The sequence below is a fragment of the Aspergillus clavatus genome, genomic scaffold, assembly GCF_000002715.2.
Source record: "Aspergillus clavatus NRRL 1 1099423829806 genomic scaffold, whole genome shotgun sequence".
NCBI lineage: Eukaryota > Fungi > Ascomycota > Eurotiomycetes > Eurotiales > Aspergillaceae > Aspergillus > Aspergillus clavatus.
Genome location: NW_001517093.1, coordinates 2,085,295 through 2,100,658, shown reverse-complemented (window position 1 = coordinate 2,100,658; position 15,364 = coordinate 2,085,295). Strand labels below are relative to the sequence as shown.

The 15,364-nt window shown below is 51.1% G+C and overlaps 5 protein-coding genes across 5 annotated transcripts, besides 9 other annotated features; 3 read left to right on the top strand and 2 right to left on the bottom strand.

Moving 5' to 3' along the window:
- Positions 1 to 909: 909 nt before the first annotated feature.
- ACLA_086440 (putative CECR1 family adenosine deaminase) lies at positions 910 to 2,694 on the bottom strand (the record flags this gene model as incomplete). The annotated part of the gene is made up of 2 exons (XM_001268370.1): positions 910 to 2,510; positions 2,571 to 2,694. 2 exons carry the CDS (start codon positions 2,692 to 2,694, stop codon positions 910 to 912), a joined length of 1,725 nt encoding a protein of 574 aa, XP_001268371.1.
- Positions 2,695 to 3,642: 948 nt separating this feature from the next.
- Positions 3,643 to 3,674: a microsatellite.
- Positions 3,644 to 3,674: a microsatellite.
- A 1,696-nt stretch (positions 3,675 to 5,370) lies between these two features.
- Positions 5,371 to 5,398: a microsatellite.
- A 235-nt stretch (positions 5,399 to 5,633) lies between these two features.
- ACLA_086430 (NupC/NupG family nucleoside CNT transporter) lies at positions 5,634 to 7,688 on the top strand (the record flags this gene model as incomplete). Its single annotated transcript, XM_001268369.1, has 3 exons — positions 5,634 to 5,974; positions 6,080 to 7,328; positions 7,413 to 7,688. The coding sequence occupies 3 exons, from the start codon at positions 5,634 to 5,636 to the stop codon at positions 7,686 to 7,688; spliced, it is 1,866 nt and encodes a 621-aa protein (XP_001268370.1).
- An 83-nt stretch (positions 7,689 to 7,771) lies between these two features.
- Positions 7,772 to 7,843: a microsatellite.
- Positions 7,781 to 7,805: a microsatellite.
- Positions 7,844 to 8,173: 330 nt separating the features above from the next.
- Positions 8,174 to 8,195: a microsatellite.
- A 101-nt stretch (positions 8,196 to 8,296) lies between these two features.
- Positions 8,297 to 9,021, bottom strand: ACLA_086420 (putative ubiquitin conjugating enzyme (UbcK); the record flags this gene model as incomplete). The annotated part of the gene is made up of 3 exons (XM_001268368.1): positions 8,297 to 8,402; positions 8,484 to 8,816; positions 8,915 to 9,021. 3 exons carry the CDS (start codon positions 9,019 to 9,021, stop codon positions 8,297 to 8,299), a joined length of 546 nt encoding a protein of 181 aa, XP_001268369.1.
- Positions 9,022 to 9,450: 429 nt separating this feature from the next.
- Positions 9,451 to 9,477: a microsatellite.
- Positions 9,478 to 9,493: 16 nt separating this feature from the next.
- Positions 9,494 to 9,533: a microsatellite.
- Positions 9,495 to 9,533: a microsatellite.
- An 892-nt stretch (positions 9,534 to 10,425) lies between these two features.
- ACLA_086410 (putative serine/threonine protein kinase) lies at positions 10,426 to 12,096 on the top strand (the record flags this gene model as incomplete). The annotated part of the gene is made up of 2 exons (XM_001268367.1): positions 10,426 to 10,511; positions 10,575 to 12,096. The coding sequence occupies 2 exons, from the start codon at positions 10,426 to 10,428 to the stop codon at positions 12,094 to 12,096; spliced, it is 1,608 nt and encodes a 535-aa protein (XP_001268368.1).
- Positions 12,097 to 12,601: 505 nt separating this feature from the next.
- ACLA_086400 (uncharacterized protein) lies at positions 12,602 to 14,765 on the top strand (the record flags this gene model as incomplete). The annotated part of the gene is made up of 2 exons (XM_001268366.1): positions 12,602 to 12,644; positions 12,787 to 14,765. The coding sequence occupies 2 exons, from the start codon at positions 12,602 to 12,604 to the stop codon at positions 14,763 to 14,765; spliced, it is 2,022 nt and encodes a 673-aa protein (XP_001268367.1).
- Positions 14,766 to 15,364: the final 599 nt, after the last annotated feature.

Here is a 15,364-nt window from a genome sequence, read left to right as displayed (position 1 = left end):
ATAAGAAAAAAAGGCAAAAGAAAAGAAAAGGTCCCTGCTCTAGTTGTATGGGGGAATCCCACAAAGGGGAGAGTTGATGTCGAACAGTTGACTGTTTGAATGAAATGTTAATCCCCGGATAGGATGACGTTCCTGGGGGGTGCTGATACTGATAGTGTTGATAGATAGATAGCGATGATCAACCACAGCACTAGTCAGGCGGAGCTAAGGCGGAGCCCAAACAAATCACACATTGACAACTCACACCTTGATATACTGACCGACAGCCTTCGACAGCCTCTAATTTCACTCATGTGTAGAGAAACAGGCAGTGACCAGACTGAAACGGGGCTCCAATACTATTTTGCCGCTTCGGTGGTAGTGGCAACTGATGTTGATTCTACCTCCATCGTCTTTGCAGTTTGCACCCCTCAACAGTTTGCGGGATACGCCAAGGATTGAAGATGCCTGGGGAAACTGGCATGGTTATTCCTATTTGGGATAGGGTCAGGCAATCATATCAGCCTCTTCACAACAAAACTCATCCAGTGATGCAAGTCACTTGGCATCCATCCTCTGGACGGAGTGTTCTACATTGGTACTCGACTTGAAATGTCACCAAGTTTCCTCTGTTGACTGTTTGCTGACTGACCCCAATCGGAAATAAACCAACTGTGTCGTCGGCAATCACGTGGTGGAGGGTCAGACAAGCCTTGATCGACTCAATTAGTGTCCAGACTCCATAAGCCTTCAAGGTATTCATGACACCTCATATGACATGTCTAATAGAGCATGGCATCGCAAGTTGGAAATGATACTCTACTTGATGGTGTTTTCATGTTGTTCTCATCTAACCCATACACACCGGCGCCTCTACGTACAGAATAAAGAAATGGGAAAGGGAGACCAAACCATCATGGACTTTTACCATCACTCGTCGACGTCAACATGCGCAAACTCCGATACGATCCACTCGCAAAATTCCTGGAAATCCTCATACCATTCCTTCAGACGTGTAGCCTTCAGGCCATCACCTAGGATCCCATCTTCAATCTCTGCCAGCCATTCCGCAGTCGTCTGATCTTCGTAACAGCTCCAGCGGATGGAGTTTTCTATGATCATAGCAAGCCCTGTAAGACCCATGTTTTCGAGGCCCTGCAGTGTTTGCCAGAAGTCATGGGTCAGACCATTCTGGCCGTGTCCAAGAATTGCCGGGTCATCGTTGCAGAGGGAAACGGAGACACCGCGCGCGAGAAGGGCAGGAAGGGGATGGGATTTGATGGAACTGGTAAGACGCAGAATCTCGTTAGAGATCGGACAGCACTCGATGAGAATCTTCTTCTCCTTCACGAGGTCGACGAGCAAGGGGTGTTTGTAGAGGGAGAATCCATGTCCGATCCGTCGGGTGCCTAACAAGATCGCATCAAACAGGTTGTGATCTGTCTGGTCGCCGTCGCCGAGACATTCTCCTGCATGGAAAAAGAAGGGTATGTTTACGCCTTCTTCAACGCAACGCTTGCGAAACCAGAACAGGACTGGGACAAGATCGACCAGTGGTCGGCCCAGGTCCTCTTGTCCCACCACGTCAAAACCGCAGATCACGTCTGGATAGGCAAGTTTGGTCTCGATGCATTGCTTCATGCTTTCGGTGATGCCTTTGTTGCCAAAGAGACGAAGGGTAGTCCAGATAATCCGGGCGCCATAGAATCGTCGCCCTGCTTCTGTGGCCTTGAATTGTTCCAGCTCCTCCTTGAAGACACGGCACCATTCCATGTATCCGTCTTCGGGCTTGTCACACCCTTGTCGCCGGTATTTAAAGACAAAGCCAATTCTGAAATCCACGTAGCGAACCCCGTCTGTGGCGAGCTGTTCGAACATGCGACGCAGGCATGCGCGAAAGATCGGCTCATAATTGAGAATAGAGTTGATGATGGGGAACGAGCGCCTGAAGATTTCCCAAATGGCATCAACTCCGTGATGGTGGTAATATGAATGTTCTGGGCCTATGACACAGCGACTCTTCAGCCATTCACGAAAGCCAGCTTCTCCACCGTTCGGAAAGGATGAAGCGACCCTCTGCAATGGGAGCAAGGTTGATGCCTCGTAGGAAGACGACCACACCAGTGGCTTCTCCGCCGACTCTTCCACTGGTCGGGACGAGTATTGAAGGTAAAACGGGGCTTTTTCAAAATCCTTCGGAGTGAGTAATGGCTGCGGGGCCGCCATGTGTATTCCCGGAGTGGCAAACGCCTGCTCGATCAGGAAATCGATGTCAAACATGGCATCCATGTGAGCATGTAAAAGGGAACCTTTGGGCATTTTGTTTACGATCTTCCATAGATCGGTAGTTTCCATCTTTCCCCTGGCCAGGTGGAACATCACCCCGGGGTAAAGAATTTCATCGGCTTCATGGGCTTCCTTCTCGCTCAAGTCCTTGGACCAGACCGTTTTGAGTTCCCGCTCACGGATCTTGGAGACGATCTTGCTTGCCTTGATCGCCAGCGGGGAAAGGGCCTTGCGAAGGTTGGCATCTGGACAGTGTTAACTCTTCGGTGGTCACAATCCCGGCATATATATGCACGAGGACTGACCGTGGCGTAACTTCTGCTCTTCTTGAACCAGGGAATGACGACCCTTGAGATACTGCTGGATGAAGGGGTCTTCGACCTGAGGAATGCCTTCCTCCAGCTCCCACTCGGTATCATTCGAACCCATTCTGGAAGACAGTCACTGGCGTATGTATATATCTATATTCTTGTATAATTCGATGAAATCCGTCCACTTGAAGAATGACCTCTTGTAACTAGTTATTATCTCTTCTCTAAAGGATAATGTGAGTACCTCGGATGGTTAGATGGACAGTTGCGTTCAATTGATGGCTTACGGAGTATTAACAACTGGGAGGGGCAAGTCCTGGAGGATCCCCACCTGTGCCCGCTGGTGACGGACTGGCCAGTCGCTACAACCAATAATGCAAAGCGCAGTTCTGCCTTAGGCTCGCGCATCATTATTTTGGACTGGCTGAGGATCCTCAACCTTAACCTTAGACTGTGAAGTGTGAACAGAGTGAGGTGAACAAGATGGGGACGCTGTCTTGTCTTGTCTGGTCTTGTACTCTACTCTGTATATCTACTCGAAGGATGAAATGTGGCAGATTGTCCCCTGTTCAATACAACAAGTGATATGATCGCCTGATCGAAATATCTATCACCTAGCTATCTATCTAGTACATACGATGTAGACCAGATTATTGATTAGTATTCCTTCTAACAATCTATTTAAGTTATCCCCGGTCCTGAAGGATAAGACGCTGGGAACTTGGCCTCCGTCGGAGTCCATGCATGCCTGGTCCTGGCAGCCTGAGCCTGGTTGAGAATCCAATCGACATTCTCACTTGAACACAGAAAAAAAAAATCTGGGGAACACGTGGTGGTGAGGCAATGTGAGAGAATCAATTACCTATGCGTTATCACCAAGTGATCTATCTGGGTTGGAGTGTGTGAATCCGGATTTATCCCCTAGACCGAGGTCAGGTTTCCGTCTGTTCGGAGCAAAACTGACTTCTGGGGCTGGAATTGGATGTAACCTTGGAACCGCCCGTTGGAGGTTACAGTAGTGGCGTTCTTAGGGGGGTTTGATAATCATGGCGTGAACCCGTGGTTGATATCATATCATATCATATCATATCATATCATGCCAGTTTCTCCAGTCCCAACCATCGGTGCCTCTCCATTGTCCACGGTACTCGAACAATTGTTAGGTACATATTATTATGATTAACCTTTATGTTTCGAGTTTGAGTCTGTCAGCCTACACTCTACAGTGCTCCAACGGCAAGACCAGCAAAGTGTAATGGATTGACCGCTCTCTGGCACTCCTAAAACAAAAACGCCTCGCACATATCGAGGTAGCATCAGCTCCCATACTCGCATACGTACAGCTTCGGAGATCGCCTATCTTTACTTGTTCACGTGTCAGATCGCCGGGATCGATGATAGATCATAGGGTGGTTTTTAAATGGCTTGCAGGAGATACATATTTCCCAGCCTGAATGGTATTGGATGGAAAGGCCAGCTGAGGATTGATTGAAATGTCATGATAACAGAGACAACTGGGTAGATAGCTCGATAACTATCTAGCATCTCTGCTCTGCTGTGGACAAGACTAAGCAAGCACTAGCTAGTTAATAATGAGTTAAATCCCGTGGCCCCAGGGCTTTGACCTCTGGCCCGATCCGGATCAGTACTGCGGATAAGATTCTTTTCCCCAAGGAAATGAGCCTATCTGAATCTTGAGGCGTTACTCCGTAGTTACTTACGGAAAATTGAGATGATTGTTGATTCATCGATGAATGAAGGATCTTGGCTGCTTTGTACTTGGCTTTTTTCTTTTCTCTTTGCTCTTCTTCCAGAGTGTTCAGCCTGCAAATTAGTTGAAAGGAAGTTTTCCGCCGAGTTTCCACGGTCTCCACACAAACCCACAAGCCCACAACTCGACGTTGATCACCCACAAGCACAAGTATAGGGATAGAAGCGAAACTCTGTACTTTAACACGACGACCACAGCAGAGAGAATATCGTAGCAACGTCAACACCCGTTCCTGGAGACTTCTGCACTATCTTAGCAGGAATGGGGAATAAAAGCAAGAATGGAGAATCGATTCATGGTGGGACAATTCCCGATGCTGATATACCGCGTGATGTTCTTCCCATCACAGACAATCCTAACCAGAAAGTACTTTTCAGAGGACAAAGAGTCTAGCTCCATACTCGATCTCCACTCCTCGATGAGACTTAAGCGGAGAAAAAACCCAAAAGAAAAAGAAGAGAGAAACACGGCTACAGTCGCTGATCAACCACCCAATCTCGTTGGAGACTGGTCGGCATCGTTGGCCCAAGTTACTTTTAGCAGTGTAACAGTCTTATCATGCCCCGGCTCCCTCTCCGTCCTTCTCGACACTCACCATTCGCTACACGGCTTTTCTCGAGCAGAAAGAGACGAAAAATCTTAAACAATTGACTACCAGACGCCTCTAATCCTTGGCCTCGTGGATGGCTGCGCTTGATGCCCAGGATTGATACGACGTGCTGCTGTATCGAGTAGTTAACTCTACTTATCATCATAATAATCCTGAACTGCGGACATGAGCTCCAGAGGAGACTAGGCTAACAGTAACCGCTCTATCTCTCTCTCCCTACCCTGTCTCTCCCTATGGCTCTCTTCGAATAGCATCTGACCATTGAGTGGCTACTCCATTCTATGCCGCGATAATATGCAGTCTGTGTTGGACTTGGAAGTTTAGTCTCTCTCCGCACGAGGTTGTCATTCGATCGGTTGTGGGTGGGAACACATTGAACCATCACCTTGTGTTGGCCTGAGAGAGGGACTTGCTTTTCTTTTTTTCTTTTTTTTTTTTCTTCCTCCATCATTCGCCTTCCTCTCTCTATCTTATCTGACAACCAGCCTATCTACTCTACAGGTCTGTTCAGCTTTAAATTGGCTGGGACTGCCACCAGATCTGCCCATTCTTCTCAGCAAACGTGACGCAGCCTCCCTGTCGTCGTCTGCAAGGGGAACATCACAGTTGCGCTTTGAGGACTCGTCTCATCACATCACTAAGCGCAGTACCTGGGTGGTAAGCACGAAAGGTCGACATGGCAGATGATAACAGAGCTGCAGAGGTGAAAGGTGTATCCCCCCACATTCACGAAACCACACGACATGTAGATCCTGCACTGGAGCCTGCAAATCAGCACCATCATGGTCATCCCCACCACTCGGGTCTGGCCGAGAAGGGCCCGGAGGACGACATCATCTATGCCAAAGAGGTGAAGAGCACGATACAGGAACCCAGCATGTCGGACCAGCATCGAAGCCATAGTGACAAGGATCTCGAGGAGGCCGGGGAAAGCTATCCTACGCGCAACCTCTATCACCGTTATCGCAAATACATCAAGCATGTCTTCTATGCTGTGATCTGGCTCTTGTTCACTGGGTGAGTGGGTTTCTCATATTCAGTTGCACTGCCTTTCTCGGTCCTGTGGACTTGGGTTTCATGTTGGGATTCAAACACTCATCGTTGGTTACTTTCCCTCCTTAGCTGGTGGATTGCTGGTCTGATCCTCCATCGCTACGATTTGGGCTGGCTCATCCCGTTCCTGCTGTATCTCGCCATCACCATCCGGCTCATCACCCTCTACATCCCGGTGTCCGTCGTGACCCGGCCAGCCTACTGGGCTTGGGATCGTACCGCCCGGCCATTTGTTCGCCTGATCCCGGAGAGGCTCAGAATCCCCAGCGCGGCGCTTTTAACCATTGCGGTGATCCTTGTCGGCTCCTTTGCATCCAAGGAGACTGCCGACAACACGCGAGCCAACCGCGCCGTCAGTCTGTTTGGACTGGTGGTGTTTCTCTTTTGCCTGTGGGCCACGTCGCGGGACCGCAAGAAGATCGTCTGGCACACCGTCATTGTGGGAATGCTGGTGCAGTTCATCGTCGCGCTCTTCGTGCTCCGTACCAAAGCTGGCTATGACATCTTCAACTTCGTGTCGACGCTGGCCAGAGAGCTGCTGGGCTTCGCCGGGCAGGGTGTCGACTTCTTGGTGGAGACGAATTTCGCAGCCACTCACACGTGGTTCTTGATCACGGTCATCCCCGCGATCATCTTCTTCGTGTCGCTCGTGCAGCTGCTCTACTACTCGGGCGTGCTGCAGTGGGCCATCGGCAAGTTCGCCGTCTTCTTCTTCTGGAGCATGCGCGTCTCCGGCGCCGAGGCGGTCGTGGCGGCCGCATCGCCGTTCATCGGACAGGGCGAGTCCGCGATGCTCATCAAACCCTTCGTGGCGCATCTCACCAGGGCCGAAATCCACCAGGTCATGTGCTCCGGGTTCGCGACGATCGCCGGCTCCGTGCTCGTCGCCTACATCGGCATGGGCGTCAACCCGCAGGCACTCGTCTCGTCGTGCGTCATGAGCATCCCCGCGTCGCTGGCGGCGTCCAAGCTGCGCTGGCCCGAGGAGGAGGAAACGCTGACGGCGGGCCGCGTCGTCGTCCCCGAGGACGAGGAGCACAAGGCCGAGAACGCGCTGCACGCCTTCTCCAACGGCGCCTGGCTCGGCATCAAGATCGCCGGCATGATCAGCGCAACCCTGCTCTGCATCATCTCGCTCGTCGGCCTCATCAACGGCCTCCTCACCTGGTGGGGCCGCTACCTCAACATTAACGACCCCCCGTTAACCCTCGACCTGATCCTCGGCTACATCTGCTACCCCATCGCCTTCCTGCTCGGCGTCTCCCGTGACGGCGATCTGCTCAAAGTGAGCAAACTCATCGGCGTCAAGCTCGTCATGGTAAGCCCTTTTCCCTTCCTTCCTTCCCTTGTCCCTCCCCTACCCACCTTCAATCATCCCCCTAACCGGCCCAACTCCCTATAGAACGAATTCGTCGCCTACAACGACCTCCAAACCCTCCCCGAATACAAAGACATCTCCGATCGCTCCCGCATCATCGTCACCTACGCGCTCTGCGGCTTCGCCAACATCGGCTCCCTGGGTAACCAGATCGGTGTGCTGAACCAGCTGGCGCCCAACCGCGCCGGCGACGTGTCGCGCGTGGCCTTCAGCGCCATGGTCACGGGCGCGCTGGCGACGTTCACTAGTGCCGCGATTGCAGGGCTGTTGATCACTGATGAGGGGAAATATATCTCGTAAGATGAGATGAGATGGGGTGGGTTGGGTAGGGTGTGTATCTGTAGTTTTGTATCGTTTTGTTATGTTTTTGTTAGGTGGTAGAAAATTGAATCAAACCAAACCAAACCAAACCAAACCGAATCGAATCGAATCGAATTGAATCTGATTAATCGTATGCGTCTGACATGCTTTGTACGGAGTAGCGGTCTCGTAGATCGGAGGACGCTGGGTTAGGCAACCCCGCTTGCTGGAGTATGAAGCCAGCGACTACCAATGCCGTTTACGACGACTACGCACCAATTCTCCACGGACAGAACAATCAGTGAAAAAAAAGGAAGGATATGTATACCCAAGACACCATTCCTACGATCAAACCTCACAATTCTGAAGTGCATCTCCAGACGGAAGTAAAAGCAACACACAAAACCAACACACCAACTCCAAGCCCAATGCACCCGAGTTTGCACTGGAGCCCGCCTCAAAGCCGGGACCGACAAATGGACGCCAAAAAAAAAAAAAAAAAAAAAAGACAATGCACAGACAACCGCCCCGGGCACCATGAAATGCGCACCGCAAGAACGAAAGAATGAAAGAAAGGAAAAAAAAACCCCCAGCTATGGCATTCTCCTTTACTCAATGTCTTCGATGTCGCGGTGCCGCGCGAGCACGTGCCGCTTGTACTCCTCCTTATCCGCGTCCCAGAGCTCGGCGGCCTGGGCGTTTAGGGGGCTCGCGCTATCTCGTAGTCAGTATTGCGAAGTACATAGAACGTAAAGGGGAGGGGGGCCTTCCGGCCAGAGGTAGACGCGGACGTACTTGTTTGGTTCCCCGAGGAGACTCTGCAGGCTGAGCAGGACGCTCTGCACGTTATACACGGCGCTCCACTTATCCTTGAGGATGTCGAGGCAGATGCGGCCGGAGAAGTCGACATTTGGGTGGTAGATGGGCGTTTTGAAGAGGACGGTCGGGGGCGAGTAGGGGTAGTTGCTGGGGAAGGCGAAGGAGAGCTTAAACTTGAGGCCGTCGTAGGGCGTATCGGCTGGTCCGCTAATTGTCGCGGTCCAGTTAAGGAGGTTGCCGTCTGCGTTGGGGAAGGCCGAGATCCCGGGGGAGGGCGACATCATGAGCTGCATCAGCTCGGTTTGGAGGCTGGAGAGGAAGTCAGTAGGATGCAATCGAGCATGGAATTACAAGATTCATGAAATAAAATCAAGCCATCATGGTCAAAAGAAAAGCAGGATACTGACCGTTTTGTCACGCTCTGGGTGTCGTTTCTCTGCCCCAAGGAGCTGAGCTTGCTGGCCTCCAGAGCATCAGGCGCGGCGTTCTGCGTGTCCTCCATGGTGTAATCCATCTTGCTCCGTCTCAGTCAAAAATCCCAACAGTAGCGATGAACAAGCTCGACCGATTCCTTTCTCTTCGATAATTTTTTCCTGTTCCAGACTTATATGAACAGAAATAGGAGTTTCCCGGTTTGAAGAATGCCAGACGCAGTATGTAGCAAGGGAAGGTTGCTTGCTGTCTGGAATGACGACGGATCCGAATACGGAACAGCTGTTGGCTGGCAGAAGGACGGCTCGACCCACAGTAGCAGGAACTCTCAGTTGAAACCAGCAGAGAGTCAAAGAGAGTGAGTGCACGGGTAAGGTGGTATCTATGTGCAGTAGTAGTGATAGATGAGAAACGTGCAGGAGTCAAAAATCATCAGGACAAGAAGAAACAAAGTCGACGCCAGGAGTCTTATTATTAGTTTCAAGAGGCTCGTGAACAGGGCGGGGCGTCGTTTTTTTTTTTTTTTTTCTTCTTCTTTCGATATGATTGTTTATCTACTACTACTACTACTACTACTACTAGACTACTACTACTCCACTGCAGCCTGATGGTTAATCATAGAAACCTCAGCTTCCCCTGGCAACGATGAGAACCAAATAATGTTGCCAACAGTCGAGCGGGGGTCCTGGTCAGACTAAGGGAAACGAGGACGAAGAGATTCAAGGAATCAGTGAGACTGTGGCCGAGTGCGCCTGACTCGCTCATCGGGCTATGAGAGAGTACTCTGTAGATACCTTCTTGTTGTAGGAAGTCGAGTGACAATATTAAGATTCCTTGACACTTTCATTGTGTGGCTCTCAGTACTTCTGGAACAATTCTAGTTCTATTTCTGTTTTCTCTCCTATACAAGAATAGAGATAGCCAATCCCTAACGGAGTACCTGATCGACTGCAGAAACCTGTTCACTTCAATAACTATGTACCCAGAGCCAGAGGTGTCCTCCTGCAAGAGATTTGCTGCGGCGGGGCCTGTTGGGTGTCGGACATCATAAAAGCAATAGTGTCTCCAGCCCACAGCCGTGGTCCAAGTCGGGTGCTAGTTATTTATCCTATTTCTTATTTCTCCTTGTTGCGATACTCTTCTTTCTTCTATTTTTATTTCATTCTTCATTTTCCCAAGTATCCCTCTCTGGTTCAAACACGATGGCCGCGGATCGACTTTCTGTTGCGCCCACAGGCTCCAAGCATGTCAACACATTACCCAAAGAGGATAAAGTGGCTTTCGCGTTCCCGTCGCAGCGCGTATTAACTATTCCCAGGCTCTTGCGAGTCATCCACCCTTGCTTGTCGTCCTGAAGCACCACGGAAATGATGCGTTCAACGGTCAATTTTAATTCTAGATAGAGAGAGAGAGCTCAGATCGGTTCGATGGTCTAATACTCAAAAAAAAAATCTCCTTTTATGCGTCTTTCTGAGCATCCAACACGATGCACCACTCTCAGCTTGCCCCACTGCCGAATGATCTGCCCTTTCGGATTGTCTCCAAAACGATCGGTCAGGGTGCCTATGCCTGGTAAGTGCAGCCAATTCTAATATCTGTTCCTCAGTCGTCCTGAAACGTGTTGTTGTCAAATAGTATTAAGAAAGCATGTCCCTCCCACGTCGATAACCCCGTCTTCGCCGTCAAATTTATTCACAAAGAATACGCTGCTCGGCATGGCAAGATCAGTCCGCGACAGTTGCAGATGGAAGCGACGGTGCACAAGCACATCGGTGATCACAACAATATAATCTCGTTCTTCCAGACCGGCGAGGATAGCGTGTGGCGATGGATCGCGATGGAACTCGCCGAGGGCGGAGATCTTTTCGACAAGATTGAAGCTGACGAGGGCGTTGGCGAGGATGTCGCGCATGTGTATTTCTCGCAGCTCGTCAGTGCGGTGGGCTACATGCACTCGAAGGGCGTCGGTCACCGAGATATCAAACCAGAGAACATGCTCCTCACTGCGGATGGAAATCTCAAAATCGCCGACTTCGGTCTGGCGACGTTGTTCGAATACAAAGGAGTCACGAAACTCTCGACAACGTTCTGCGGAAGTCCTCCGTATATTGCACCCGAGGTCATATCATCTAGCACGAGGGCACAATGTAAGGGAGCGGGATACCGGCCAGATCTGGTGGATATCTGGTCGTGTGGGATCGTGCTCTTTGTCCTGCTGGCGGGCAATACCCCATGGGACAGCCCAACTGACAGTAGCTACGAGTTCCATGAATATGTCGCAACGAATGCACGAACGTCCGATGAACTCTGGCAGAAGCTGCCGCCGGCAACTCTATCTCTACTCCGTGGCATGTTGAACATCAATCCCAGTAGCAGGTTCTCCCTGGAGGATGTGCGAAGACATCCTTGGTACACGAGGCCAAATCGATACTTATCCCCGGATGGCAGGCTGAGAGACACCATCAATCTGGCCACAACCATGTTTGAATCGCTACATATAGACTTTAGTCAGGATCCCCTCTCGCGACCGTTGCGAACTGGCAGCTTCGACCCGGAGAGGCTGGGAATGGACACCGACAGTGACTTCGATATCGACCTTAGGATTTCTTCGACCCAGCCCGAGATGCCAAGAGGGGACATGTTAGTCGACTGGGATACGCCTCATATGAATGATGTGTTCTCCTCAACTCAACCTACTGGAAAACTGCTCTCTTCCGACGATATGGTGATGGCCGGATACCTAGAGGACGAGCCATCAATGTCTCAGTTCTCATTGCATCCTTCTGTGCCGCTCAGCAGAACACAAAAGGCCCAGCGATTCCACGACATCGTGCCTTGCCGCCCTCTGACGCGCTTCTATTCAACATGGGAACTCAAGATTCTCATTCCTCTCGTCTGCGAAGCCCTCCACCGTCTAGGAGTTCCGGTCCCGACTGTGCCCGCAGTTGCTACAGGAGACACTGCGGCCATGATCCGGATCATCACCAGAGATGGGCGGATGTGCGCCTTGCAGGGAAAAGTCGTCATTGAGTGTGTCTCGGAAGGGCTCTTTGAGATCGAGTTCATGAAAGTAAAGGGCGATCCCCTCGAATGGCGACGCTTTTTTAAGAAAGTCGCGGTTCTTTGCAAAGACGCCATCTACATTCCTGACAACTAACGTGACTCCTCTGGGCAGATACCCTTCAAGACAGGCTTGAGGGGTTTTTTCTTTCTTTTTTTTTTATTCTGTTCTAATCTCATTTCCATCCACTCTTCTTATGTTAATGTATGATTGATGCGATTTATGATGTCTTGGGTATGGATTATCTTGGCGGGTTCATTTGGTGTTCAAGCAATTTAGATCAAAAGAAAGCAGTCTTCATTCCGTCTCCCTGTCTCCCTGTCTCCCTCCCAGATTTCCGTGTAACCAAGGAACAGTTTCCCTGACTATCTGTCTATCTATCCACTGACTAGATCGTCTTGGAAGTTCTTGGGTTCGATTTCTAGAAGCTCGACCAGGCCCATCACCACGTGACGTCAGTCTAGACTTTGCTGATCGCGGGGAATTAAATGGATCTGAAATCCGACCAGGAGAGATAGCAGTCCGGGCTGTCTTACATCGTGCCGTGAGCGGGATCGACCTTCTGTTTGCCCTCCATGCTGTCCCATCCCAATCCCTACTCATGGAGAACCTCCCCGTAGAGATTCTGTCCAAGATCATTGATCGTGAGTCGCGCCTTAGGTCATCCCGGCCATGTCAGTTAGATGCTAGATGCTATATACCTTCTACCCCGCATCATTCTTCCAGTCTACGAGTAATCTGACCAAACAGCCCTTAGCTAACGGTCTTCTGCCTATTGTGGACTAGATCTCACCCCGCTCGAGCAGGTGCAGCTTCAGTCAGTCTCGAAGCGATTCTTTGCTCTGACACGAGACAACACTCGCTGGAGACTACATTGTTATGAGGAATCATGGGCCGCGTCCGATGCCGCGCGGCGGAACCAGAGCACAACCTCGGAGAGCTTGTTGGCTCGGTCCACGGCGCCTCTGAGCTCGCTAGGTCAGACCTCACTGCTCTCGTTGATTCAGCCTCAAAACGCACAATCCAACGGCGGGACATCGGGTGGTCAGAATGGAGGGTTGGGTCCGTCGTTCGCTGAACGTGCGAGGGCGGCGGCTGCATGGGACCCCTCGTATGAGGGGGAAGACGTTGATTGGTATTCTGAATACATAGCACGTCATGGGCCGATGTCGTTTAACTGGTTACAGCAGCCTTTCGCGAGGAAGGCTCAAGGCCAGGGGAGGGATTACCGTGAGGTCAAAGGAATGGGGTTGCTCCGCGACTGGAGCTCGGCTAGACAGAACAAGGTGGTCGCCCCGCTGGACGACGGGAGCGTTTGCATCTGGGATCTGAACCATTCTCATTCGATCGGATCTCCTGCCACCAAAGGGAAAGTCCTCGGGGTGAGTGCGCCGGGGATCCTGATGGCAGACCTGTCGAAGAGACGAGATAAGACGGCGCTGGAATTTATCAATCTGGGTGAATGTGTCAGTGTCGATTCGATACGTCGACGAACTTACATGGCGGTTGGGAATGTGTTGAACGAGGTTGACCTTGAAACACTTCAGGTGATCTCGCAGCAGCGATACCCTTGGTCCATCTTCGCCTTGTCCCAGGAAACGGACTACTCGGTGCCCTTGACGGTGGCCACCACTTTGAGCATCCATATCCATGACTCTCGTTTATCGGCGTCTGAAGAAGAGGAGGCTATCAATCTGCGTTGCGAGGAACCGATCACTTCGCTGGTCGCGGAGTCGCAGGTCTATGCACGCTCAGACTCTCCCCTGCTTCAACTCCAACCGAACGGTCGACCTCCGCACCGCATACGAAGCCCAGATCCGTCACAAAAGGGCGCCGATTATGCACCCCTGTTCCAGCCAGGTCCTTTGTCCCTTCTGCATCCTCCAGCACCGCATGTCAACACTATTCTCCTTGCAGGCCGCTTCCCAAGCATACTACAATATGATAGGCGATTCTTCCCCCGGTTGCAGAGCACGGTGCACTCTGGTGGCCGCCTATGTGGCCTGGCGTCCATCCCTGCTCCACATTTCCCCGTGTTCTCCGGCACAACGTATCCGCAATCTCACAAGGTGGTAGCTTGCGGAGAGTACAAGGGACGAGGATCGCTCGAGCTGTATGATCTCACGCCATCGCCTTCCGATAGCGATAACGGTCCGTCTGGCCTTTCCTCCAAGCTGAATCGCGTATATCAAAATCGTCAAAGTGCCGCAAGGTCAAAGGTTCTCTCAGTCGAATCGCACGGCACGCGCATTGTTTACTCCGATGCAGAGGGCAACATCAAGTGGGTTGAACGAGACGGTCGAGTTGATGTCCGCCGCTTTAACCTCAACACTTACCAACAACATACAAGGCTCCAGAAAAATTCGCAGCCACACACTGGGCTACCAGACGGGGTCAACCGGAACGAGGAGGATGACGACGACGAACCCTCCGGCCTCTGGGGCAACGGCTCCCGATCCCAAATCGGGAACGAAGTCGCACGCAAGATATTACCCACCGGCGGGAATTTGACGGGCGATGAGCTCCTTGTCTGGACAGGAGAACGAATTGGTCGAATCAAACTCTCTGTCCCCGCTGAAAACGAGGTTGAGGAAGACGGCGATGCAATGTCTATCGATGGGGACCTTGAGGACTCTGCGCGAGAAGAATTGCGAGAGCGAAGGCGGGAGCATCGTCGACAGGAGCGTGAGTACTCGAGGATGATGCGGAAGGCCCTTGAGAGACAGGCCGATGAGGTCCGGCGGATGGGGGGATTCGGATTGTGATTTGGCATATCTGCAGGGGATGGATGGATACTTTGCATCTAGATAGCGCTCTTTTCTACATAGATTGAGACATGATGATTGGCGTTACGAAGGAGTTTTGTGTTCGAGATCAACGATTCAACCCCCGCGAAGTCTATATCATGATCATGATCAATCCTACCACCTTTTTCTTTCTTCTTGGGTTCGAATGCCCGTAGCGAAATGCTGGTAAGGGACGCATCATCTAGCACCTACTTTCTCAAACCCTTGACCCTGTCTGCTTATCGCCAATGGACTCAATACAGCAAGAAAGCAGTATTCGAACCGTCCTCGTAGGCATCGGCAGCCTCGGTTGGTGGATGGTGTCAGCCGCGGTGGGCCTGGAATAAATAATGAGTCTTCGGCTGACTTTCTGACAAAACATTTAGTGATCACTGACGAGCAACATTATTCAATCAATAATATTAACAGGCCCTTTCGTTTGTAGATTATTAAATTTCTCAACACTTCTGTACATCCATTATCTTTTCTTTTCTCAGGACCTTGCTATTATAATCTGATTCGCATCCAAGGACGGGATAGATATTTTGACCATCTTCGAGTCAGTCGTCTTCATACTG